We start from the raw sequence: 26232 nt of genomic DNA, 5'->3' as shown, positions 1-26232 counted from the left end.
TAAGCCTGATCAGCCTCCTGCTAAAGGCAGGAACCTGATCAGGCTTGGGCCTTATGCACACGACAGTTGTTTTTATCGGTCCGCAAAACGGGGTTCTGTTGTTCCGTGATCCGTTTCAATTTTTGTTTCCGTGTCTTCCTTTATTTTTGGAGGACCACGAGACATAAAGGAATGTAAAAAAAAAATCTAAGACAGGTTTGCCATGCAAATGATAGGAAAAAAACGGACGCGGATGACAATCTTGTGTGCCTACGCGTTTTTTAGCGGTCCCATTGACTTGAATGGGTCCGCGAACCGTTTTCCACTAAATGAATAGGACAGGTTATATTTTTTTCACGGACTGGAACCACAGATACCGGACGCGGATGGCAAACGATGCATTACCCGAGTTTTCAACGGACCCATTGAAAATTAATGGGTCCGCAGAAAATCACTAAAAATGGCGCAACAGACACGGAATAAAACAACGGTCGTGTGCATGAGGCCTAACTGGGAATGACAATACACTGCAGTACACTATACAGTGTACTGCAGTGTATTGTAGAGGCATCAGACCCACTGCATCTTCAAGAACCAAGTGGGTCTGGGTCAAAAAATTGTGTAAAAAAATTTAAAAAATTAAAAAAAAGTCTAACTTCTTGCTATCTGCACATATAATTAGATAAAGGTACAAAGGTGTGGGCAGCACAGCTATCTGTGGAGTACGGTCGGAGTGCCAATGGCTGTGGGGGCAATCCACCTCCAATGAAGATAAAGCGAAAAAATTCCACAGCACATCCAAGGCGTAAAAAAGTAGAAAATGGCTTTATTCACCAGACCCGCGACGTTTTGATTCGCTTTCTGGGATGTTTTTCAAGCAGTCTCTGCTTGAAAAAGATCCCAGAAAGCGGATCGAAAACGTCGCGGGTCTGGTGAATAAAGCCATTTTCTACTTTTTTACGCCTTGGATGTGCTGTGGAATTTTTTCGCTTTATGCACATATAATTGGTTAAAAATTCAAAAAAATATAAAACACTAAACATTTTTGGTATCGCCAAGTCCGTAATAAAAAATATCACATGAGCTAATCCATCTGGTGAACGCTGTGAAAAAAATAATATAAAAACCGTACCAAAAAATCTATTTTTTATTACCTTACAACACAAAAAGTGTAATACCAAGCAATCAAAAAGTCCTATGTGCCCCAAAATAGTACCAAACAGTCACCTCATCCCGCAAAAAATGAGACCATACAAGACAATTGCCCAAAAAATAAAAAATAAATGGCTTTCAGAAAATGAAAACGCAGGCTTTTATTGTGCAAAATAAAAAATAAAAAATGCACATATTAGGCATCGCTGTGTCCATAACAACCTGCTCTATAAAAATAGCATGTGATTCAACCTGTCTGGTGAACGCTGTAAAAATATAAAAAAAAGTGCCAAAAAAGCCATTTTTTATCACCTTACATCACAAAAAGTGTAATACCAAGCGATCAAAAAGTCATATGTGCCCCAAAATGGTACCAATCAAACCATCATCTCATCCCACAAAAAAAAATGACTTTCAGGAAAATGGAAACACAAAAACATGATTTTTTGAAAACACATTTTTATTGTGTAAATCCAAAAGAAAATTAAAAAAAATAGACATATTCAGTATCGCCGCGTCGTTACTACCTGCTCTATAAAATAGCACATTATCTACTGAAGGCATCAAAACTATGAATTAACACATGTGGAATTATATACATAACAAAAAAGTGTGAAACAACTGAAAATATGTCATATTCTAGGTTCTTCAAAGAATCCACCTTTTGCTTTGATTACTTCTTTGCACACTCTTGGCATTCTCTTGATGAGCTTCAAGAGGTAGTCACCTGAAATGGTTTTCACTTTGCAGGTGTGCCCTGTCAGGTTTAATAAGTGGGATTTCTTGCCTTATAAATGGGGTTGGGACCATCAGTTGCCTTGTGGAGAAGTCAGGTGGATACACAGCTGATAGTCCTACTGAATAGACAGTTAGAATTTGTATTATGGCAAGAAAAAAGCAACTAAATAAAGAAAAATGAGTGGCCATCATTACTTTAAGAAATGAAGGTCAGTCAGTCTGAAAAATTGGGAAAACTTTGAAAGTGTCCCCAAGTGCAGTCACAAAAACCATCAAGCGCTACAAAGAAACTGGCTCACATGCGGACCGCCCCAGGAAAGGAAGACCAAGAGTCACCTCTGCTGCGGAGGATAAGTTCATCCAAGTCACCAGCCTCAGAAATTGCAGGTTAACAGCAGCTCAGATTAGAGACCAGGTCAATGCCACACAGAATTCTAGCAGCAGACACATCTCTAGAACAACTGTTAAGAGGAGACTGCGTGATTCAGGTCTTCATGGTAGAATATCTGCTAGGAAACCACTGCTAAGGACAGGTAACAAGCAGAAGAGACTTGTTTGGGCTAAAGAACACAAGGAATGGACATTAGACCAGTGGAAATCTGTGCTTTGGTCTGATGAGTCCAAATTTGAGATCTTTGGTTCCAACCACCGTGTCTTTGTGCGACGCAGAAAAGGTGAACGGATGGACTCTACATGCCTGGTTCCCACCGTGAAGCATGGAGGAGGAGGTGTGATGGTGTGGGGGTGCTTTGCTGGTGACACTGTTGGGGATTTATTCAAAATTGAGGGCATACTGAACCAGCATGGCTACCACAGCATCTTGCAGCGGCATGCTATTCCATCCGGTTTGCGTTTAGTTGGACCATCAGTTATTTTTCAACAGGACAATGACCCCAAACACACCTCCAGGCTGTGTAAGGGCTATTTGACCATGAAGGAGAGTGATGGGGTGCTGCGCCAGATGACCTGGCCTCCACAGTCACCGGACCTGAACCCAATCGATATGGTTTGGGGTGAGCTGGACCGCAGAGTGAAGGCAAAAGGGCCAACAAGTGCTAAGCATCTCTGAGAACTCCTTCAAGACTGTTGGAAGACCATTTCAGGTGACTACCTCTTGAAGCTCATCAAGAGAATGCCAAGAGTGTGCAAAGCAGTAATCAAAGCAAAAGGTCGCTACTTTGAAGAACCTATAATATGACATATTTTCTGTTGTTTCACACTTTTTTGTTATGTATATAATTCCACATGTGTTAATTCATAGTTTTGATGCCTTCAAGTGTGAATCTACAATTTTCATAGTCATGAAAATAAAGAAAACTCTTTGAATGAGAAGGTGTGCCCAAACTTTTGGTCTGTACTGTATATATATATATATATATATATAGATAGATATAAAATGTCATTTATCAAACTGGTGTAAAGTAGAACTGGGTTAGTTGCCCATAGCAACCAATCAGATTCCACCTTTCATTTTTCACAGCTTTATTGGAAAATGAAAGGAGGAATCGATTGGTTGCTATGGGCAACTAAGCCAGTTTTCCTTTGCACTAGTTTTGATATATCTCCACCACTGTGTACTTATATGTATACATGCCATTGTGTATCGTCACACTGTACTAATTTGTGTGGGAAAAGTGACCGCTCACAATACTGTATTCAGAAGAGAGTGCAGGTAGTGAGAGCTGTCAGTAATGAGATCTATATCCTGCTTATAACGCCTGGTTTTGACTGTAGATCGCTGCACTTACGTTACCAGCAGAAATATATATTGTGTCTACAAATAATGGACTTTCTACAGAATGGAAAGTGAAAAATAGATCTTCTGATTACAGGCTGTAGCATACTGTGGATACTTGTGGATTGGAATGAAATGTTACTACCAAGTCACTTGGTAGTTACATTAGATTATATGTGAGTGGCTGCTAGCTGTGCTGTGTAACAGGATGTGGGGGCGGGGCAGCAGAGCTGTGCAACAGGATGTGGGGCGGGGATGTGTTGTGTAACAGGATGTGGGGACGGGGCAGCAGAGCTTGTGCTGTGCAACAGGATGTGGGGGCGGGGTAGCAGAGCTTGTGCTGTGCAACAGGATGTGGGGGCAGGGCAGCAGAGCTGTGCAACAGGATGTGGTGGCGGAGCTGTGCTGTGTAACATGATTTGGGGGAGGGGCAGCAGAGCTTGTGCTCTGTAACAGTATGTGGGGGCGGGGCAGCAGAGCTTGTGCTGTGTAACAGTATGTGGGGGCGGGGCAGCAAAGCTGTGCTGGCGCATGTGAAATCCACAGGAACGCCCACAGAGCCTGATAAGACATCCGAACAATGAGTGAATCTCAGAGAAGGGCATGTGAAGCAAAGCTGATACCAGTAAACAAACAAGTGCAATTTTATTATGTGCTACGGTAAGATATGGGGTTATTGATTTTTGGTGCACAGGTGTCTATAGCCTTTAAAGGGGTTGTCCAAGTTATATTTATTGATGACCTATCCTCAGGATAGGTCATCAATATCAGATCGGAGGGGGTCCGACACCCAGCACCCCCTCCGATCAGCTGTTTGAAGAGAAGGCGTGCGCTGTGTCAGCGCTGCCTCCTCTTCACTGTTTACCTTCTAGCCGTTGCATCTGCAGTGGTGAGCAGGTGTAATTACACCCAAGCCTTCCTATTGAAATGAATGGGACGGCTTGGGTGTAAGTTTCTTTCTGAGTGGTACAATCTCCCTTTTTAAATATTGTGTTTGTAAAGCACAGATAGCTACGACGAAGGTGTTTTTTTTAACTACATATGTCTGACTTTGGATCATACTGGATTTTATATGCTTCAATAAAGAAGATCGGTGGAATTTCTCTTTCTCCTTTAGATATTTTTGATGTTGCGTGTAATCTCATAAAATAAAGTGCACTAACCAGTTTCTTGGTATCACAAATAATATTGGGGTCACTGCATCGCACGTAGAGCTCTGGTTCCCCTCCCGGCATTCCAACAGGGGCACCTGGGAAAAATCAGGACAACATATCGCTTTACATTTCTCAGAACATGTCAACTGACCACATGGTATTTTCTTATATTACCTGGAAGTGTGTACCATGGCGGTAACCGGATGGACTTCTTCAGGAACGTCAGTTCTGGGTGATAAAATCTAAATGTTTGGTCAACAACATGCGGCTGGGGTTCTACGCTCACTTGAAGAATGGCAATTGGTTTTCCATCTGATGCCTTAAAGGAAACCTATTGCAAACAAAGATAATGAACTATGTCAGGGAGACGCCGTTACTCCTGGACAACAAATCTGTCGAGCTATACAGTGAACTGAAAATGGGGTGTTTTTGGAAACCTCCCTCCCCACTTTGCCAAACCTGTAACGGGAAGCTTACTTATCTGCTTCCTGGTGTTGGCTCCCTACTCCTTCCCTTCCTGGCTTGCGATGCTCTGCTGGGCAACCTCGCTGAAAATTTCTGGTTTGACATGACTTAAGGGAAGCTGGTCGCGGCCGCGGACAGTGATTGGCTGCAGGCGGTGTCAAACCGGATGTTTTCAGCAAGGGAGCCCAGCGGAGCCTGGCCTGGAGGATAAGCGGGGGAGCCAAGAAGAAAGTAAGTAAGCTTCATTTTACAGGTTCGACCAAACCACCCCCTACACACACACATTTGCACAACCCCTTTAAAGGGAACCTGTCATGTGGATATTTGATTATAATCTAACTAATTATATACAATCATTAACTACTAAAAAGTGCCTTAGATGTATTCACTTACTGGTGTGACAGATGGTTACCTCATAATATAAACACAAAGATGCCACATGCTGCATGCTAATTTGAGTCCAACGTGATGTCATTGAGTCCAGCGTTTATTTAATTCAGAGCTATAGCCACTCCCCTGCCCACCTGCTGCTGATTCATATGGAAAATAACTGTCAATCAGCAGCAGGTAGGCGGGGAGAGTCAGGAGCTCATGAATATTCATGTCTCATCATTATCAGCTGGAGCTTTTCAATACAAGATGTTGGTAGATTGACTGGGCCAATTAAAGAAAGTGACCCAGCATTTTGCTAAGAGAATCAGTCACTTATTTATGTTGCCCTTAGTTAGGACGCCATAGAACTGGTGACAGGTTCCCTTTAAGTCTAGCAGTACTGGTTGACAATCGATGTGGGGACTGATATAGCGGTCATATTGGTTATCATCCAGCTTTTTTAATAAAAAAAAAATTGAAAATATATAGAGACATGACAGGAACTGTCCAGTATATCTTACCTTAATCCGTTTAGAAGACATGGTGTTTGTCTTGTACTGGGATGATCGGTCTGAGTCTTTTGTTAAACTGGTGGCATCAGGACTCTGCATCTACAAGAAAAATCCATGTAAAGCATGATAAATACCTACGCGCTTTGAATTTTTCAACTTAGTGTCTAATATTATACCATAGGTACTGCGTAGTTATATTATAAATTTAGGGCAGTGATGGCTAACCTCCGGTACTCTAGCTGTGGTGAAACTACAACTCCCAGCATGCTCTATTTATTTCTATGGAGTTCTGAGAATAGCCCAGCAAGTGTACATCTTGGGAGTTGTAGTTTTACCACAGCTGGAGTTCCGGAGGTTAGCCATCACAGACTTAGGGGATTCCCTTGCCGGTGTAGATTTTAGTTCTGACACATAGACAAGCGCCTCCTAATATTATGGTGCATCTGAAGAGAGCAGGGAATAAAGTAAGACATTCAGATTAATAAAACTCCCCCCCAGGATCCGGTGTATGATTATTTTGTGTCGGGTGGTTATTCCAGAGATATTGCCCATGTTAGATCACCTGGCAGTATAAAAAGGCTAATGGTGATATCACTCAGCGACTACCAAACTGGCCATTTCAAGAAATAATTGATGAAAAGCGAGATCTCACAAGCATTGGACGTGGGATGATAGCAGATAAAACTCCAGTGAGATCAGAAGCAAAACTCCTGCATTGTTGGATTGCTGTAGAGTAGCAGATGTTATAGTTTTCAGAGGGTGAAGCATAAGACAAACCAAAGAGACTAAGCCCAAGCCTATGTTGGTAAGTGGCTATTGGAGGCTTCAGCTTATCCCAGCAATTAGCTGTAACCTGTAGAGAAATCTGGCACTGAGTGTTCAAATTTTCTGCAGCGCCACCACAGGGGAAATTAAGCATTACACAGTACCCTTGTCTGTGTAGTGCAGGACAGGCCCCTTTAGTGCAAGAGAAGCTCTTGCAACTGGTCTCTCTAGCCAAATGATGAGGATCTTGAACATAGGACCTGTCTAACGCAGATTTCCCTAGCAGGGCACCCATTATGGGTTTCCTAAGGTAGACAACCTTTTAAGAAAATGCTTTCACACTGGCCACTAAGGGTAAATACAATTGGTAAATGTATAACCTGAAATTTTTTAGAAACAACAAATATCATTCAGAAGCTCACCTGCAATAAGGAGGTTTGATCCATGCAGAAAGTTTGGTATTTGAATGGAATATAGACTGTCTCCTTGGGTCGGAGGTACAGCTGGGAGGTATCGCTCTGCTGCTGAACATGAAACATATTTTCCTCTATGGGCGTCGTTGTGTTTGTCAGCTCTTTAAAATGTCTCCACTCCTGAGTATCCCCAATCACCCTGGAAAGTTACAGAGAAGCCTTCAACACTACAGTCTAAATGTTATGACCTCAGCTAAATGTTTGATGATGATTCATTTTTATTCACTGTTCATCTCTGGATTAGACTAGGCTGTCAATACAAATCAATAGAACCCTGCTAGATACTTAAAGAGGTTGTCCCACGAAAAATATTTCACAGTTTTTAAACCAGGACCCATATCTGAATACTTTTTCTTCTGGTGAGTTGTGCTACCATGAATATTCATTCGGCAACACCATTTTGTTGTGTGTAATCTACAGCATCCTTTGTGGGTTCATTTCTTAAAGAGGACCTGTCACCACTCCTGACATGCCTGTTTTAATAGCTTCCTGCATCCCCCCGTGTAATAACAGTTCTGGAGCATCTATTCTTATGCCTGTATGTTATGCCATCCCTTTATTATTTCTACTAGAAGTTATGAATGAATTGGTAGCAGTCTGCAGTAAGGGTACAGAGGGGAGGTAACACAGTGTAAAAATGGCAGCCCTGATTGGATAAAGTGAGTCTGTGCAGGGACACTCCCCCAAGTGGTTACCACCCCTCTGTACCCTTACTGCAGACTGCTAGCAATTCATTCATAACTTTTAGTACAATTAATACAGGAATGGCACAACATAGAGCCATAAGAATAGAGGCTCCAGAATTGTTATTACATGGAGAATGCATGAAGCTATTAAAACAGGCATGTCAGGAGCGGTGAAAGGTCCTCTTTAAAGGCACCAGCCATGTTCTGCCTACTGTAGATCAATGTGTGTGTAAGAGATGACACTTAATAATATAGCATTTGTTGATATTCTGCACCATTTTGTATATTTTATAAGGTCTGCCCCCTTGTTGGCCAAGTCTTTTGTGCTCTCCACAAAATGGCTGCTGTTCAAGGGTCACGTGACCAGGCAAGTCAGTCTTCTCCATTTAAATACACTGCACCTGCACTGTTGGGAGTAGTGCATTTGAATGGAGGAGACTAAAGATGTGTCACATGACCCTCCATCAGCGGCCATCCTATGGGCAGGACAGCACAGAAGGTTTGTCCAAAAAGCGGGGACATGGCTTATGAAATTTAGCAAACAGCACAGAATATCAACAAAGACTATATAAGTGCTATATAGTCATCGTACGTATACACTAGTAAAGAGTAGCCAAAAAGTGACCAAGCCCTTTAATACATCTTTACATCAGTCCGACCTTTCAATCCCAAATGATACCATATAGACCAGAGGAAAAAAATGTAACAGGCTTAAGAGAATAGGAACCTAAGCTAAGCTTTCTCTTTTCTTCTGCCTGACACGTCTTTTCCTCTAGTCAAAATGGCATTAGTCGGGAAATACTTGCCAACAGCACGTCTTCTCCCTGGGTCTGAAGTGGTCCACAAAGATTGGAGTGCCAAAGCCAGGGAGAAGAAGACGTCCACTGAGAACAGAGGTCTCCTCCTCCTTCCTACTCTGTAACTTTATGTGGTCTGCACTTGCACCTCATGGCTGTGGTTAGAAATACCACTTATAGGTCATGGTGGAAAATTTAGGAGAAAGAATACTGACTTGTTACAACGGTGGCATCTTATTGCAGGACCATGCTAGAATTCAGTGAGATCTTTAGAACTAGCCATTCTTTCAAAATGTATCTATACGTACACTGTATGCTAGGACCTGGATTTTATACACCTGTGGCAATGGGACACCTAGATTTAATGGTGTGTCCCAATACTTTTCTACATATGGTGTATCTTATAGCCCCCATGGCTGCCACCTACTCCACCACATACCATGTAATGGCCCACATCCTTCATTATGAGGTTGATTATTAGTGGTACATACAATTTATTACATATTAGATAATACAAATGGCATCCTATACATTACAGGTTGTACCTGAGGTCCGGATGATCAATCTCAATAGATACTGTGTACTGGATGTTATAAGGGTTTTTAAGTTGAAATTCAAAGAATTCTGCAGTGCCCAGCGTAGCATAGACAGTGTAATTTGAGGTAATAGCCTGATTCAGCATACTTGAGATACATTCGGCTTTGGTGCGTTCCCGGTATGCTTCAATGATCTGCAAATCTCTAGTGTGCTGAGTGCGCTGCTCATGTTGAGACTGGAAACAAAAAAAAGAAAAAACAGCTCAACAGGAATGTCTCATACAACAAAAAGTATAAAACAATAACAAATGATATCCCGTCATTTATCATATTTACTTTTAAGTTGGGAAGGTATCCATTCTGCCGCCCTGATGTCAGGTAAACCTCACTGGCTAACCCTGTGGTGACTGTAGGCCATTTTGGATGTCAAACAGGTTTAAATAAAAAACTAAAAGCAGATAAACAACTAGGGGAAGATTCAGAATCATACAACTGGAGGGTTTCCTAACAAAAATGAAACTGATGCCTCCAACGTAGAGTGGTCCCTCAATTTACAATAATAATTGGTTCCAGGACGACCATTGTAAGTTGAAACCATTGTAACTTGAGTCCTTAATTCAATGGAAAATTGGGCATTGGTTCCAAAGCACCAAAATATCATCTGAAGATGATCCCAAGAAAATAATAATCAAATACTGGTAACTAAGATAAAGAAAGTCCTTACATATAAGCACCAGGAAGAGATAATGGGAGCTAGTGAATCACTTTCCACAACGAGGACAGCAGCTTCTTCACCATTCTGTGTAGCACACAGCGGACCAGTAAAAAAAATGGAGCCGCCTTGACCTGATGGAGCAGCTCATCCTGCCACTGACAGAGGGCAGTACAGGACATGTAATACCGCACTGTACTGTAGAGAGGCACTACTAGACAGTCAATACAGGTGTTTTAACAGAGAAATGGCCATGTCTCCATGATTGGCCCAGGAAAGACCAATGTAAGTTGAGAATATTGTATCCAGAGGTCATTGTTTCTTGAGGACTACTGTATATCACTATACAGGCATAAAATGGTATAAGTCATCATCAAACTTCCACTGCTTTGTTGAGTTTTGTGGGAGGTTTTGCCTAGTGCTCCCACCCGTACCCCGTGCCCATGATCTAGGACCCTCTGGGGCCAAATATGCAAATTCACCACTGGTTTGCCAAAGCAGGGGCTATCCGAAGTCTTCACTCAAGGCGAAGTGATTTTCTTCCCTCTGATGCTGCCACTCACTGAGGCTAGTACTTGCAGGTTTATATGCAGTAACATAGTGACAGGTCCGCATTTTTTACAATCCAATTTTGTTTGAAAGGTTACAATCCAATTTTGTTTGAAAGGTCCCCCAACAATAAGTCAACCATAGCATATCCCCCTGTCCAAGCCCTAGGGATCTGTTCTAATCTGTGGGTGATCCTGAAAGCAGTTTCCAAACAGCACTACCACAGGGGAAATGAAGAATAGTATAGATCCCACCAGTGTCAGACTGGGGTACCTAGGGCCACCAGTAAAATTTATTTTGGGAGCCCACCGTATGGATACATTCAAATATTACCAGCAGCAAGATGCTATCAGATGATATATTATAGGGGTTCCTGCAGCAGCTCTGAGAAGGTAGGTCCTGGAGAAGAGGACACTGGCAGCTTTCCACTATACCTAGAAGCCATCTCAGCTCTGATCGTGTCTATAATATTAAACTGAGGAGTTTATTTAATAAGCTATCACGTTTTTTATATGAACATAGGCTGGTTGAGGTGCTGTACATTGTATGTATGTAGTGCAGTAAGTCTACTGTGTTATGTGCCACTTGTGCAGGGGGTGGAGACTAGGGGCCCACATTACTCAGGGGCCCACCGGGGGATTCACCTGTACCCCTGTGGGCCAGTCTGAGCCTGGATCCCACTGATATCAATGGGCTGTCTTTGTAATGCTCAGTTGTGCTGGGTCCTCCAAAGTGAGATACTCTTTGTAGATGACAGTGGCTAACAGAGGAAGGTCCTTCTATAAAATTGGGCTTCCCCATTAAACTATGTGACAATTAGGAGTGTGATTCTCCAGTTTTCCGCACCCCTTCCCTGGATATTTTGTATAGGCCCATGCACGGTGCTGGATAGAAGATAGTATACACTGTACATAAATCAAAGCTTGCTGGCAGTAAGTGCTCAATATCCATTAATATATTTGTGAGGGCAGCTAAGAAATGTACCATGATTAATACATAAGAAATGATCCACTAATATCTACAAAGCCTCATAATGTATTCGGATGGAAAATTGATTTATCCACAGTAAATTGCTGCTAACTTTTTACAGACAGATGGGTCGGGTGTGGGCCAAAAAGGAAGAATTCATCCTGACACCACAACAACCAGTCATCAGCGTTTTCAGACTGAAATGTAAAAATTTACCAACCTCATATTTTACTTTTCTGCTTAATATCTAAAACACGTTATCTGGTCAGAGACTAAACAGAAAAATAAGGTAAAATTCTTTTAATTTGCATTAGCAGGTCCATAATTATCAGCTAGGTGCGCTATTATCAGCTACTCTGGATTATTGGATGGCCATTGAAAAATATATAAAACTGACTTGTAAGGGTAAAAAATCTTCAAAAAGAAAGTGTGCCCTCACCCCCAAAAATAAAATTAAAAATAGTATTTATTATAGGGAAAATGCCTAGGCAGATGTTAGGACATACTATGACACTATATGCCATTTCAGGTGGAAGCCATAGAAAATGAACTGTTGCATGGCTCTATAGCGAAAGTAGCTACAGTATGAAATTTGACAAAGTAATGGCGCCTACTGTAATGGTGACTACTATACAATAATATAATAATTCCCATATGTAGGTATTAAGGTGAAAAAAAGGGGGTTGCCAAAATGGCATAAAAACGCTAGGCAAAGATGGTAAAATGCTTGCCAGCAGGCAAGAATTTGCCAGGACAATACCACAAACTGGCCCATTGCAAGGAGGTGCCCCCCCCCCCCCCCCCCCCAAATGGCATTTTGTAGGTGGACCACAATCTTTTGAAGGCATTGCCAGGCTGTCCCTGGGGTAGCGCTTTACTTTTTACATACATGTTAGTAATGTGGGGATTCGCTCTGGTAGTTAGGACTAGCGGATGCGGTATAGAGGCAAAGTACACAGTTCTTGAATCAAACAGTGGTGTTTATTCACACATTGGTGTATCACAAATGCAGATAAGGTGCATCACAAAACGCAGGTGGCTTGGTGTTTGTTTACACACAAGGAAAGTCCATAAATAAAAGTCACCTTTTCTCCTAGGTGTTAAAGGGAGTCTTTCACCTAAAATGACCATTATACACCCCAAACATGATGATATCCATTACATTCCCCATATTATAATCTTACCTTTCATATTGCTGTCCGTCGCCTATTCTCTCTTAAAAACACTTTTATTCCATATGCTAATCAGGTTCTGAAGGTGCCCAGGGGCGGCGTTTATGCGGCCGGTGCCCAGGCTCCACGGCGCTGTTCAAATCAAACCCCTCCCCTTTCACCCCTCTGGCCCGCCCTCGGTTCTTCAGATACCATCCTCCAGTCAATGACAAATCCGGCGCCTGCGCACTCCATTACCCACTAGGGCAGAGGCAGCAGAGCGTTTAATGCGCATGCGCCGGCCCGTACATCCCGATATTTTGGCAGTTTACTTCCGCCGGCTAGATCGGGATGTATGGGCCGGCGCATGCGGATTAAACGCTCTGCTGCCTCTGCCCTAGTGGGTAATGGAGTGCGCAGGCGCCGGATTTGTCATTGACTGGAGGATGGTATCTGAAGAACCGAGGGCGGGCCAGAGGGGTGAAAGGGGAGGGGTTTGATTTGAACAGCGCCGTGGAGCCTGGGCACCGGCCGCATAAACGCCGCCCCTGGGCACCTTCAGAACCTGATTAGCATATGGAATAAAAGTGTTTTTAAGAGAGAATAGGCGACGGACAGCAATATGAAAGGTAAGATTATAATATGGGGAATGTAATGGATATCATCATGTTTGTGGTGTATAATGGTCATTTTAGGTGAAAGACTCTCTTTAAGTCACACCCTGTTAGCCTCATCAAGTCCATAGTCAGCCTGTTCACTTTTAGAGGGGCCCGAGTCCTCCAGCCCGGCTCAAACCTCAAATCCCAGCACAGCCCTCAGTTCACAGCACACAGACTCCTGAGCTCCACTGTCAGAGGGAGGTTAATCCACCACACCTGGCAGTGCTGGCTGGTTTTTATGCCTGGAAAAACCCGGCCTGAAACATGGGGAGTAGTCACTCACCCAGCACTTTGACTACTCCCAGTAAGAGCAGTCCCGGATCCGCTATGACAGCCATGCTAAATCTCAAGGTGTCAGTTAGCAATAGCTGCTGCTGACACATAAAATAACGGCTCTTACTTCACTGAGGCCAGGAACTTCGGTGACACATACCTTCCATCTAGGATGATTCCAGGTACCTTCTTACAACCCTGAGGGGGTGAACACCTGCCATACAGTATACCCGGGACAGCGCATCTGCATTTCCCTGCAATCGGCCTGCCCTGTTTTCCACAGAGAACTTATAGTTCTGTAAGTACAGGAACCACCTGGTGACTCGGGCATTTCTCTCTTTGGCCTGGCTCATCCACTTGAGAGGGGAGTGGTCAGTCACCAGACGGAACTTTCTCCCCAACAAATAGTAGCGGAGAGACTCGAGTGCCCACTTGATAGTCAGGCACTCTCTCTCCACTATACAATACCTGGTTTCGGCTGTGATGAGCTTGCGGCTTAAAAAGACAACGGGATGCTCCTCCCTGTTGACTTCATCAAAGAGTGCAGCACCGAGGCCTACTTCGGAGGCATCTGTCTGTACCACGAACTCCCTATTGAAGTCGGACGTCACCAAAACCGGTGACCCGCACAGGGCCAACTTCAAAGTGGAAAAAGCCTCTTCCGCCCGCTCATCCCAGCGAACCATCACTGATTTTCGTCCCATCAAGAGCTGTGTCAAGGGTGCAGCTAGAGTGGCAAAGTGGGGAACAAATCTCATGTAATAGCCTATCATTCCTAGGAACGACTTTACTTGTTTAGTGGCGACAGGTTGGGGACAATTTCTTATCGCCTCTATTTTGGTTACTTGGGGTTTTATCACTCCGCGCCAAATGACATACCCCAGTAATTTTGTCTCCTCTAACTCTATTGCGCATTTTTTTGGGTTTGCGGTTAGTGCAGGTTTTCGAAGGGAGTCTACTACAGCCTGCACTTTTGGCAGGCGACTTTCCCAGTCGGGACTGTGGATGACAATATCGTCCAGGTAAGCCGAAGCTGATGTGGTCGCAGCACAATGTCCATTAGCCTTTGGAAAGAGGCGGGGGCGCCATGCAGACCAAAGGGTAACACCTTATACTGGTACAGCCCCTCCGGTGTGATGAAGACCGTTTTCTCTTTGGCAGCCTCCGTTAAGGGTACCTGCCAGTACTCTTTGGTGAGGTCCAAAACAGAAAAATACTGGGCTTGTCCTAACCTCTCAATCAGCTCGTCTACCCGGGGCATGGGATACGTGTCGAACTTAGATACCTCATTTAATTTTCGAAAATCGTTACAAAACCGTAACGTCCCGTCCAGTTTGGGTATCAGTACTATAGGGCTGGCCCACTCACTTCTAGACTTCTCGATGACGTCTAATTGCAACATTAGTTGTACTTCCTCAGAGATGGCCTGTCGCCAGGCCTCGGGTACCAGGTATGGTTTCAACCGGATTTTGGCCTGAGCTCAGTGACAATGTCATGCTGGATTATGGAAGTGTGTCCAGGGAGGTCTGAGAACACATCCGTGTTCCTGCTGACGAACTCCTTGGCATCCTGAGTCTGTTTAGAGGAGAGGCTGTCAGCAATCTTCACTGTGGAAACCGCTTCCCTTACATCAGACTTAGGGTCTCGAACCTCTCCCCCTAGGAAACTCGGCCACGGGCTATCATCAGTACTGGTCTCCCTATCCTTCCACGGTTTGAGTAAATTCACATGGTACACCTGATCCGGCTTCCACCTCCCTGGCTGGTGTACCTAGTAGTTTACTTCTCCAATCTTTTCGAGTACCTCGTAGTGTCCTTGCCACACGGTCGGTACCAGAACCAAAACCTGATCTCCCGGGTTAAAGATCCGGACCAGAGCCTGACGATTATACACCTGACTTTGAGCTCGCTAAGCTGCCTCCATATGTTCCTTTACCAGCAGCAACACGGTTTCCATACGTTCCTGCATCTGGGTGACTTTTATATGGTGTGGGTTGTTGCTCCCACGACTCTTTGGCTATGTCCAACAGACCACGTGGATGTCTGCCATATAGTGGTTTGAAGTCGTTTTAACATTTGATTAAACCTTTCTACTAGGCCGTCAGTTTGCGGGTGATAGACGGATGTCCATATCTGTTTGATATTCAGCAACTTACAGAGCTCCCGCATGACTTTGGATATAAAAAGAGTCCCCTGGTCAGTCAGAACCTCTTTGGGTATCCCCATTCGGGAAAACATCTCCATTAACTCTTTTGCTATGAGTTTGGCCCAGCTCAAACGTCAAATCCCAGCACAGCCCTCAGTTCACAGCACACAGACTCCTGAGCTCCACTGTCAGAGGGAGTAAATCCACCACACCTGGCAGTGCTGGCTGTTTTTTTGCCTGGCAAAACCCGGCCTGGAACATAGGGAGTCACCCACCCAGCACTTTGACTACTCCCAGTAAGAGCAGTCCCGGATCCGCTATGACAGCCATGCTAAATCTAAAGGTGTCAGTTAGCAATAGCTGCTGCTGACACATAAAATACCGGCTCTTACTTCACAGAGGCCAGGAACCTCGGTGACACATACTTTCCACCCACAATGATTCCAGGTACCTTCTTATAGTAAGTATGTGATAAGTTTATTATACATAGTGCAGGGGCATAGCTAAAGGCTCATAGGCCCTGGTGCAAGAGTTCAGCTTGGGCCCCCCTTCCTTCAGTGCTTTGTGGCCAGAGGCAGGGAAGCACATAGCCTTCAAGCTGCATGAGGCAAAAATTTTACCGGACCCAAGCCCCCCTCCCCCAATGCCAAATTCTTGACCTAATCCCTTTCCTCCAGCCAGAGGTGTAACTTGACCATCAAACATTTTCTATGATACCGATGTCTTCTTATGCAGCACAAGGGTCTTTGGGCCCCCTCAGGGTCTTGGGCCCTGTAGTGACTGCTACCTCTGCACCCCCTATAGCTACGCCCCTGCCTAGTGCATGGACTAAGGGATGGTACATGACACAAGCGTCAGTGGCGTTGCGAGGGGGGTGCGGGGGGTGCGGGCCGCACCGGGTGACACCAGTCTGATGGGGTGTCACCCGCCGGCCGCCGGAGTTCTCCTTAACTAACTAACTTTAGGCAGGGCCGGCGCTTCCATAGAGGCAGGGGGGGGGGGCTCTCTCCCTCCCCCTGTGCTGCTGCTGCCTCCGCCAATGAGAAGAGGGATGGGAGGAGGAAGGGAGGGGCTGTGGCCACTGCGCCACCAATGAAGAAAACTGACCTGTAATACAAATACAGCAGGCGGGTGCCGGAATCAAATAGCCGCCACCCGACCTCTATGACAGGGAGCGGCACCTGAGGGGTTAACTGGCACTGATCGCAGCCCCCTATCATAGAGGTCGGGTGCCGGCTATTTCATTCCGGCACCCGCCTCCTGTATTTGTATTAACATTGAGTGCGCCCCCCCCCAGTATAATTAACATTTTGTGCACCCCCCCCCCCCAGTATAATAAACATTGGTGGCGCAGTGGGAAGTGCCAATGAGGGTTAAAAAAATAAATAAAAATTAACTCACCTCCTCCAGTTGATCGCATAGCTGCCGGTCTCCTGTTCTATCTTCAGGACCTGTGGTGACATCACTGAGCTAATCACATGGTCCATTACCATGGTGATGGATCATATGATGTACCATGTGATGACCACAGTGATGTCACCACAGGTCCTTTCACAGGTCCTGAAGATAGAACAGGAGACCGGCAGCTATGCGATCAATTGGAGGAGGTGAGTTAATTTTTATTTATTTTTTTAACCCTCATTGGCACTTCCCACTGCGCCACCAATGTTTATTATACTGGGAGGGGGCCGCACTCAATGTATATTATACTGGGGGGGGGGGGTGGCCGCACTCAATGTTTATTATACTGGGGGGGGGGGCGCTCTCAATGTATATTATACTGGGGGGGTGGCCGCACTCAATGCTCAATGTTTATTATACTGGGGGGGGGGGGGGCGCTCTCAATGTATATTATACTGGGGGGGTGGCCGCACTCAATGTTTATTATACTGGGGGGGGGGCGCTCTCAATGTATATTATACTGGGGGGGTGGCCGCACTCAATGTTTATTATACTGGGGGGGCGCTCTCAATGTATATTATACTGGGGGGGCGCTCTCAATGTTTGATATACGGGGGGGGCGCTCTCAATGTTTGATATACTGTGGGGGGGCGCTCTCAATGTATATTATACTGGGGGGGTGGCCGCACTCAATGTTTATTATACTGTGGGGGGGGCGCTCTCAATGTATATTATACTGGGGGGGGGGCGCTCTCAATGTTTGATATACTGGGGGGGGCGCTCTCAATGTATATTATACTGGGGGGGCGCTCTCAATGTTTGATATACTGGGGGGGCGCATCTCAATGTTTATTATACTGGGGGGGCGCTCTCAATGTTTATTATACTGGGGGGCGCTCTCAATGTTATTATACTGGGGGGGCGCTCTCAATGTTATATACTGGGGGGGGCGCTCTCAATGTTTATTATACTGGGGGGGCGCTCTCAATGTTATATTATACTGGGGGGGCGCTACTCAATGTTTATTATACTGGGGGGGCGCTCTCAATGTTTATTATACTGGGGGGGCGCACTCAATGTTTGATTATACTGGGGGGGCGCTCTCAATGTTTATTATACTGGGGGGGGGCGCATCTCAATGTTTTATTATACTGGGGGGCGCACTCAATGTTTATTATACTGGGGGGGCGCACTCAATGTTTATTATACTGGGGGGCGCTCTCAATGTTTATTATACTGGGGGGGCGCACTCAATGTTTATTATACTGGGGGGCGCTACTCAATGTTTATTATACTGGGGGGGCGCACTCAATGTTTATTATACTGGGGGGGCGCACTCAATGTTTATTATACTGGGGGGCGCACTCAATGTTTATTATACTGGGGGGGCGCACTCAATGTTTATTATACTGGGGGGGCGCACTCAATGTTTATTATACTGGGGGGCGCACTCAATGTTTATTATACTGGGGGGGCGCACTCAATGTTTATTATACTGGGGGGGGCGCTCTCAATGTTTATTATACTGGGGGGGCGCACTCAATGTTTATTATACTGGGGGGGCGCTCTCAATGTTTATTATATTGGGGGGGCGCTCTCAATGTTTATTATACTGTGGGGCGCACTCAATGTTTATTATACTGGGGGGGCGCTCTCAATGTTTATTATACTGGGGGGCACTCTCAATGTTTATTATACTGGGGGGGCGCTCTCAATGTTTATTATATTGACCTTCTACTAAGCATTCTGTATTCAGAATGCTATTATTTTCTCTTATAACCATGTTATAAGGGAAAATAACACAGTGAATAGACTTTCATCTTAGCAACCTAGCGTGAAAATCGCACCGCATCCGCACTTGCTTGCGGATACAATGCGATTTTCACGCAGCCCCATTAACTTCTATGGGGTCTGCGTTGCATGAAAACGCACAACATAAAGCATGTTGCGATTTTCACGCAGCGCACAAGTGATGCGTGAAAATCACCGCTCATCTGCACAGCCCCATAGAAGTGAATGGGTCCGGATTCAGTGCGGGTGCAATGCGTTCACCTCACGCATTGCACCCGCGCAGAAATCTCACCCATGTGAAAGGGGCCTAAGGGTGAATAGGACAAGGGTTCCAGCCCCTAAGGGGGCTAATAGTAAGTGAAAATAAAACACAAACACTAAGGCTACTTTCACACTTGCGGTAGTGTGATGCGGCAAGCAGTTCCGTTGTCAGAACTGCCTGCCAGATCCGCCGATCTTGATGTGACTGAAAGCATTTATGAGATACATCCGGATGCGGATCCATCTCACAAATGCATTGCAAGAATGAATCCATGTCTCCGCTTGTCATGCAGACAGACGGATCCGTCTTGTATCTTTTTACACATTTTTACCGGCATGCGCAGACCGAAAGGACGGATCCGGCATTCCGGTATTTTGAATGCCGGATCTGGCACTAATACGTTCCTATGGGAAAAAATGCCGGATCCGGCATTCAGGCAAGTCAGTTTTTTTCGCCGGAGATAAAACCGTAGCACGCTGCGGTTTTATCTTTTGCCTGATCAGTCAAAATAACTGAACTGAAGACATCCTGATGCATCCTGGACGGATTACTCTCCATTCAGAATGCATGGGGATATGACGGATCAGTTCTTTTCCGGTATTGAGCCCCTGTGACGGAACTCTATGCCGAAAAAGAAAAACGCTAGTGTGAAAGTACTCTAAAATATTAAGTTTAAATCCCCCCTTTCCCAATTTTACATATAAAAAATATATACAATAAACATATTACATAGCGCTGCGTCCGAAAAAATCCAAACTATTAAATTATTAAAAAATATCTCCTATGCGGTGAGCATTCGCCATTTTTTAGTCACCTTGTCACCCCAAAAAATAGGATAGGACTGTTCTATTATGGGCCGAACGTTTCATAAAATGCGAAATGCACGTGGCTTTTTTGCTTGGTATTGAGTATCGCAATACTTTTTATGGTGATGAAAGCGAATCAAAATTTTGGTATTGAAACAACCCTACGCCGATCTGATCGGCGTAGCATTGTCACGATACCAAAATTTTCATTCGGTTTTGATTTGGCGACTAAAAATGTAATTTGGCTCCTAAATTTTTCAGTTCAGGAGCCAATGGCTACTAGGTATTTTTTTTAGTTTGGAGCCCTGCTATCAGAGGCCGGCGCAGGCGGCGCGATGACGTCATCGCGCCGCCTAAGCCCTGAACCGTACACAGCGCGGAACACAGGCCAGAAGAGGCCTGCATCGCATCACTGCCAAAGAGGTAAGTGTTTTTTTTCGTTTTTTTTTTTTTTTTCTGTACAATACTGATAGCTAGTGGCACATGATAGGAGAGGCCCTATGGCTAGTGGCACATGATAGGGGGGGCCGCCTATGGCTACTGGCACATGATAGGTGGGCCTATGGCTACTGGCACATGATAGGGGGGCCCTATGGCTACTGGCACATGATAGAGGGGCCCTATGGCTACTGGCACATGATAGGGGGGCCTATGGCTACTGGCACATGGTAGAGGGGCCCTATGGCTACTGGCACATGATAGGGGGGGGCCTATGGCTACTGGCACATGATAGGGGGGCCCTATGGCTACTGGCACATGATAGGGGGCCCTATGGCTACTGGCACATGATAGAGGGGCCCTATGGCTACTGGCACATGATAGGGGGGGCGCCTATGGCTACTGGCACATGTTGATGGGGGGCTTAGGCTACTGGCACATGATTAAGGGGCATCTATGAGGGCACATTTCACTGGCACATTATTGGGGGACATCTATGGGGGCACTTCTTACTGGCACATTATTGGTGGCACTATAGGGGCATCTACTGAGGACACAAAGAACGGTTATTTTATATGGGGGCTCTGTATAGGGGCATTTTATACTGGGACACATTGTGTTGGGTACTATGGGGAAGGGGGGAGAGGACTACTACGGGGCACTGAGAAGGGGTATTTTATGCTTACAAATTATGGGGGACACTGAGGGCATCTACTGGCACACTATATATCGGGCATTTTATACTGGTACATTATGGGGGCACTAGGGGGGAGAGGAGCACTATGGGGGGCATTTACTGGGGTCACTATATAGGGGTATTTTATACTGGCACATTATGGAGGCACTATGGGGACATTAGCTCAACTGGGGACATTACAGGGGGGGTATTTTTTGCACTGACACATTATAAGGAGAATTATTTCTACTGGGGGGAGGCATTATGGTGGGCGTTATTACTCCCCCATGGTATGACCCCCTAGTAGCAGCACCAGCCTCTCCCTGCTCTGCTATCCCTCTGCCCCTTCTCCAAATCCTTATTATGAAATCTTTCTCATTAGGATAAAACACATCAGCTCCGCCGAGCCCCCGGCCAAAGTGTTGAAGTGGCGTCCGAGATCCCCAAGGGTCAAGCCAAGTAATTGTAAGTTTGCATATGAAATATGTTTGTTATATACATATAGCCTACACTGTCAGGTGTCACCCAGGGGGGGGGGGGGGGGGTGACACCATTTTCTACCGCACCGGGTGACACCAGCCCTAGCAACGCCACTGACAAGCGTTACAAGAGCACAGATGAGAGAATCCGGGCAGCCTGCACCGGGCAGAACATTGTGTATCAGTCTTGTCCACAGTGTAATGTGTATGTCTCTTCCAGGTCCAAAAGGTCATACAAAGCATCAATATGGACAAAAGAAAATGGGAGTCTGTGATAGAAGGACACAAAGAGTCATGCGTTCCTCTTCAACGTGTTACTGGGTTGTTTTATCCTTTGTCGATACTCAGACTAAAGGGGCATTCACAAGACCGTATGTATTTTACAGTCTGCAAAACGTGGATCCCTAAAATATGGATGACGTCCGTGTGGAATCCATATTGCATAAATTTTTTGGGGTCTGCCTTTGCGGCCAAGATTAAAGCATGTTCTACCGTCTGTGGAGCAGACATACGGATATGAAAAGCGTTAAATACTGACACTCTATCCTCAAGACAGGTCATTAATATCTGATAAGTGTGGGTCTGACTTCCATTACCCCCACAATCAACTGTTTGAAGAGGCTGAAGCTGTGACGTGACGTCCATCGGTCAAAGGTCCTATGTGCAGATCAGTCCCATTTAACTGAATGGGACTGAGCTCCAATACCAAGCGCAACTGCTATACAACGCATGGCACTAGGATTGGTATAGTAAGCACTATGATTGGTATAGTAAGCACTGTGATTGGTATAGTAGGCACTGTGGCCCCTACAAACAACTTAGAAGAGTCTTATCACTTATGCTCTGCCTCACAGTGCTCCTCTGCATACTTGGTTCGAGCATTTAAAGGGAACCTGTCAGCTCCCATATGATGACCTCAGAGGGCAGCATAGTGTCGTGACAGAGTCAATTCAGCGGTCTCTTTTAGAGAACTGACCTTCCAAACCCTGCAGTGTGTACCAACGCTCAGCGACATGAGGCCAGTGAAGCATGCTGCTCCGACTCTGGATGACAGCTTTTTCTTACACACAACTGGAAAGAAAACGGTCAATGATTGTTGAAGCCAGTCATTGGCTGCAGCGGCGCAGGTGACCATGTCCATATCACAGTTAGAAGAATACGAGAAGATGGAGGAACAGGAGTCAGTACGCAAAACTGGAGTGGTGGGGAGCAGGTAAGTATGAATCGCTCAATAGGCCTTCAGTTACTACAAGAGGGGCACTGTTCTTTCAGTAAACTTTTCATATGTCATAAAGAGATATCAAAAGTTTAGATCGATGGGGCTCTGAGCGCCGAGAGGGGAGAGAAGCGCGTGTTTAGCACATTCTGTCTCCTCTTGCAGGATAGGAAGTGGGATAGACTCAATAGAAAGTCTACGGGCCCGTCTCTCTCCTGTCCTAGAGATTGGTGGGGGTCTTGGTGCTCAGACCCCCACGATCTAAACTTTTAATATATGCCTGTTACATATAAAACGTTTACTTCAAACACAGTGCCACTTTTATAATTCCTGGAAAACCCCTTTAAGGCGGCATGTAATGACTTAGGTGATTAGATGGAATTTATTTTCGCTTTGGATACAAGCACTAAGAATGTACAGGCCGGATGATAATTTGTACTTACCAGTAGCAGAGATTTTCTCGTTTTAGGGTCCTCTTGTGACTCGAGCTGTCTGACTGCCATCATCCTCTCCATTTTACGCCTCTGAGCGGCATCCGTCTCGCTGTTTGGTTGCTGGTACGCGATGCTTACCTCTTTCATTCGGCTGTACAGCATTGCTGCCAGCTCACTGTCTAGGTCAGCCAACTTCTGTGCTTGGGAGATATTTTTCCCTGTCAAAGATTTAGGAGAGGTGTTCTTAGCAAAATGATTGCAGGGCCAAATCTCACAACGGCGTGCCATTTGGCACAATTGAGCTTGAAGTGACTTTTGTAATGCGTGGATTTAAGAGTAGCTTCAGTACAATGTAAGCCATATTGTGTGTGGGTGGCAGGACTATATGAAGTACGAGTAATTAAGCTTGATTGTCCTGTTGTAATGGTGGGCCTTTAAATCAGGGTTAATTCAGTTACTGAAGTATTTACACCTCCCTTTGAGAGTGGTAACTTGGATGATTCGGATATTCAATCCACTGGAAACACAGCTAAATAAGCTTCAAAATGAAAGTCCACGTTTTAATCCTATGCTATTGCTATTAATATTCCATGCCGATTAATTTCTTTATATACCTTTATAGTCGCCATAGGTCCGTTTTTTTCAAATACAAAGCTCTAAATCTACTGCAAGGACATAGACTTATATGATAAAATTCTGGCTGCTTCCTCCTACCACTAGGGGGAGCTCCCTGCATGCTAGTTTTATTATAGGGTTCACTGTATAAACATTATGGAGTTAGCTCCCTCTATTGGTGGCTTCAGGCAGTGACAATGGAAAATGTTATTTGACTATATGTCCATGCAGGGGATCTGGCACTCTATTAGGGGGCATTCACATGATTGTATCCATTTTGCGGTCTGCAAATTCTGTATCACCAATACACAGATACTGGCCGTGGGCGGTCCGTATTTTGCGGATTAGCACGCCCTGCCCTTTGCTAGAAATGCCTATTCTTGTCCACAAAATGAACGAGAATAGGACATGTTCTTTTTTTTTTTTTTTTGCAGAATGGACATAAGGATGTGGACAGCACTTGTTTTGTGGTCCCATTGAAATGAATGCTTCCCAAAAAATGCGGATCAGATGTGGACCAAAAATCCAGTTGTGTGAATGCGTCCTTACAAAAACACAGAGCTCTGACCCCTAGAAAAGCTATATTAGGAAATTATGTGGCACAAGGGGCAAACATTTTAAAGAGTTATTTGGAGAGGCCCCTGTATTGTGCAGTAAAAGGTACATTTATTACCAATGAGAACCCATGTTTGCTAATTCACTTTTTTTCCATGTCCTCACATAATTCCATGGGTTCTTGCAGGCTCCAGTTATTAAGCTCTTCCTGGTTCATAAACAGAATTCCAGAATTGCAGTGCATTCTGACACTGTCAAAGCAGAGGAGGTGTATGGGCCATCAGTGTCTGTGGAAACCTGGGTGGTACCGTGACTTACATGGCCATATATTAGGGATGCTCTATGTAAATTATCATGTACTTACTACCCACAATTCCACTTGAAAACAAACTTCCGCCATGAAAGCTGCTTCGTCCATCATGCGCGGTGATAACCCGAGACCTTGGAGCGGGGAGCTTGTTAGATACCTTTAATCTTTGGTCAGAGACACGGCCTGTAATACAATATTACATTTTGTACTGATTATTTTTGTGAATGATCATAGAACTGAAGTTTATGGTTAAACAGAAGCGTGTTTAGGAGAAATCTGGGGTCATGACCAAAAACATCTACACCCTTTGTCAAAGCTTTCTGTACTATATGAACAATTCTTACAACTGTTACTTGCCCCTAGAAGGTAGTGCACACCTACAGTATCCCGAGGGTCATGCTGCCCCTCCTAGCAAAGGACAAATGGTCAGGGAGGACAAAAGACCTCCAGGTCATCCCAGACAAGTACCCAGCTATAGGGGGCACCAAACACTGGTTAGTGTTGGGCCACTTATCTGCATGGTGACCAGAGGTTGTGTCCTCCTACTCTGCTATAAGCATTGGGAAGAGGAGGACAAACAAGCCCCAACTTCCTCTCCTGAATAGGTAAGCAGCAATGGGTGTAGCCGATTTTAGTAGATGGCATGTGCTGTGAAATTCTGATGTATAGTATTCCATAGGACTAAGCGACAGTACTACTAAGCTAGAGAAGAAAACAGACAATGACAAATTTCAGCTCTGCAGTTTGTTTAGTTGAATGGACACTCTAGGGAAACCATCTACACATCTAGTACGGCACCTGAGATGCTGTGGTACAAGACAGAGGGGATTGTAGTTCAGCAGCGGAGGGGCTGTTGTGCAAGACGCAAGGCGGCTGATTCTCTACCACTGACGTTTCACAGTTTTGGCAAGAAGTCCATTGGTGAAAGATGCATCAGGTTTATTAAGAGGCACAGGAGCATCTCCTGGCAGTTTGTGCAGCAGCTTTGAGATGACGTAGATTTGAAATATAATTTTAGCAAGTTAGTGAATCTGTTGGGCTAGTGAAAAGTGATGGAACGGGTAGAGTCACAAATTACTGCGCCTATAGGCAGGGGCGTAACTATGGGGGTGCAGAGGTAGGGGTGGGGGGGGGGTGGAATGCAGTTTTAATTTTTGCCTCAGGCAGCAGGAAGTCTATGTGTGGCCCCTGGCCACAAAGCAACGAGGGAAGGGGGGCCCAAGCTGAACTCTTGCACCAGGGCCCACGAGCCTTTAGCTATGCCCCTGCCTATAGGGTGTGTTCCATCATCTGCAAATTTATAATAAGTGGGGTGAAGAGAATGATGACTCTGCCCCAAGGAGCTCAGGAAGAGCAAATAGAGACTGCCTATGTCATGCATTGCTCCCGCAGGCCCTGCGCTTGGAATATCACAGCATATTGGTTTC

General features: G+C 45.1%; 1 protein-coding gene across 2 annotated transcripts in view; it reads right to left on the bottom strand.

The window, feature by feature from the left end:
* Positions 1 to 26232, bottom strand: part of NPHP4 (nephrocystin 4) — a 277786-nt gene that overhangs the window by 44289 nt on the left and 207265 nt on the right. For both annotated transcript variants that reach the window (XM_044278368.1, XM_044278369.1), the window contains exons 19-25: positions 24860 to 24988; positions 23335 to 23543; positions 9374 to 9600; positions 7295 to 7484; positions 6117 to 6206; positions 4933 to 5089; positions 4768 to 4853 (exon numbers count right to left, since the gene is read on the bottom strand). In XM_044278368.1, the coding sequence (XP_044134303.1) occupies positions 4768 to 4853; positions 4933 to 5089; positions 6117 to 6206; positions 7295 to 7484; positions 9374 to 9600; positions 23335 to 23543; positions 24860 to 24988 (1088 nt within the window). The remainder of the gene's footprint in view (positions 1 to 4767; positions 4854 to 4932; positions 5090 to 6116; positions 6207 to 7294; positions 7485 to 9373; positions 9601 to 23334; positions 23544 to 24859; positions 24989 to 26232) is intronic.

This window comes from Bufo gargarizans, chromosome 2, assembly GCF_014858855.1.
Source record: "Bufo gargarizans isolate SCDJY-AF-19 chromosome 2, ASM1485885v1, whole genome shotgun sequence".
NCBI lineage: Eukaryota > Metazoa > Chordata > Amphibia > Anura > Bufonidae > Bufo > Bufo gargarizans.
The sequence above is the reverse complement of the archived record's forward strand: the minus strand, read 5'-3'. Positions and strand labels throughout refer to the sequence as shown.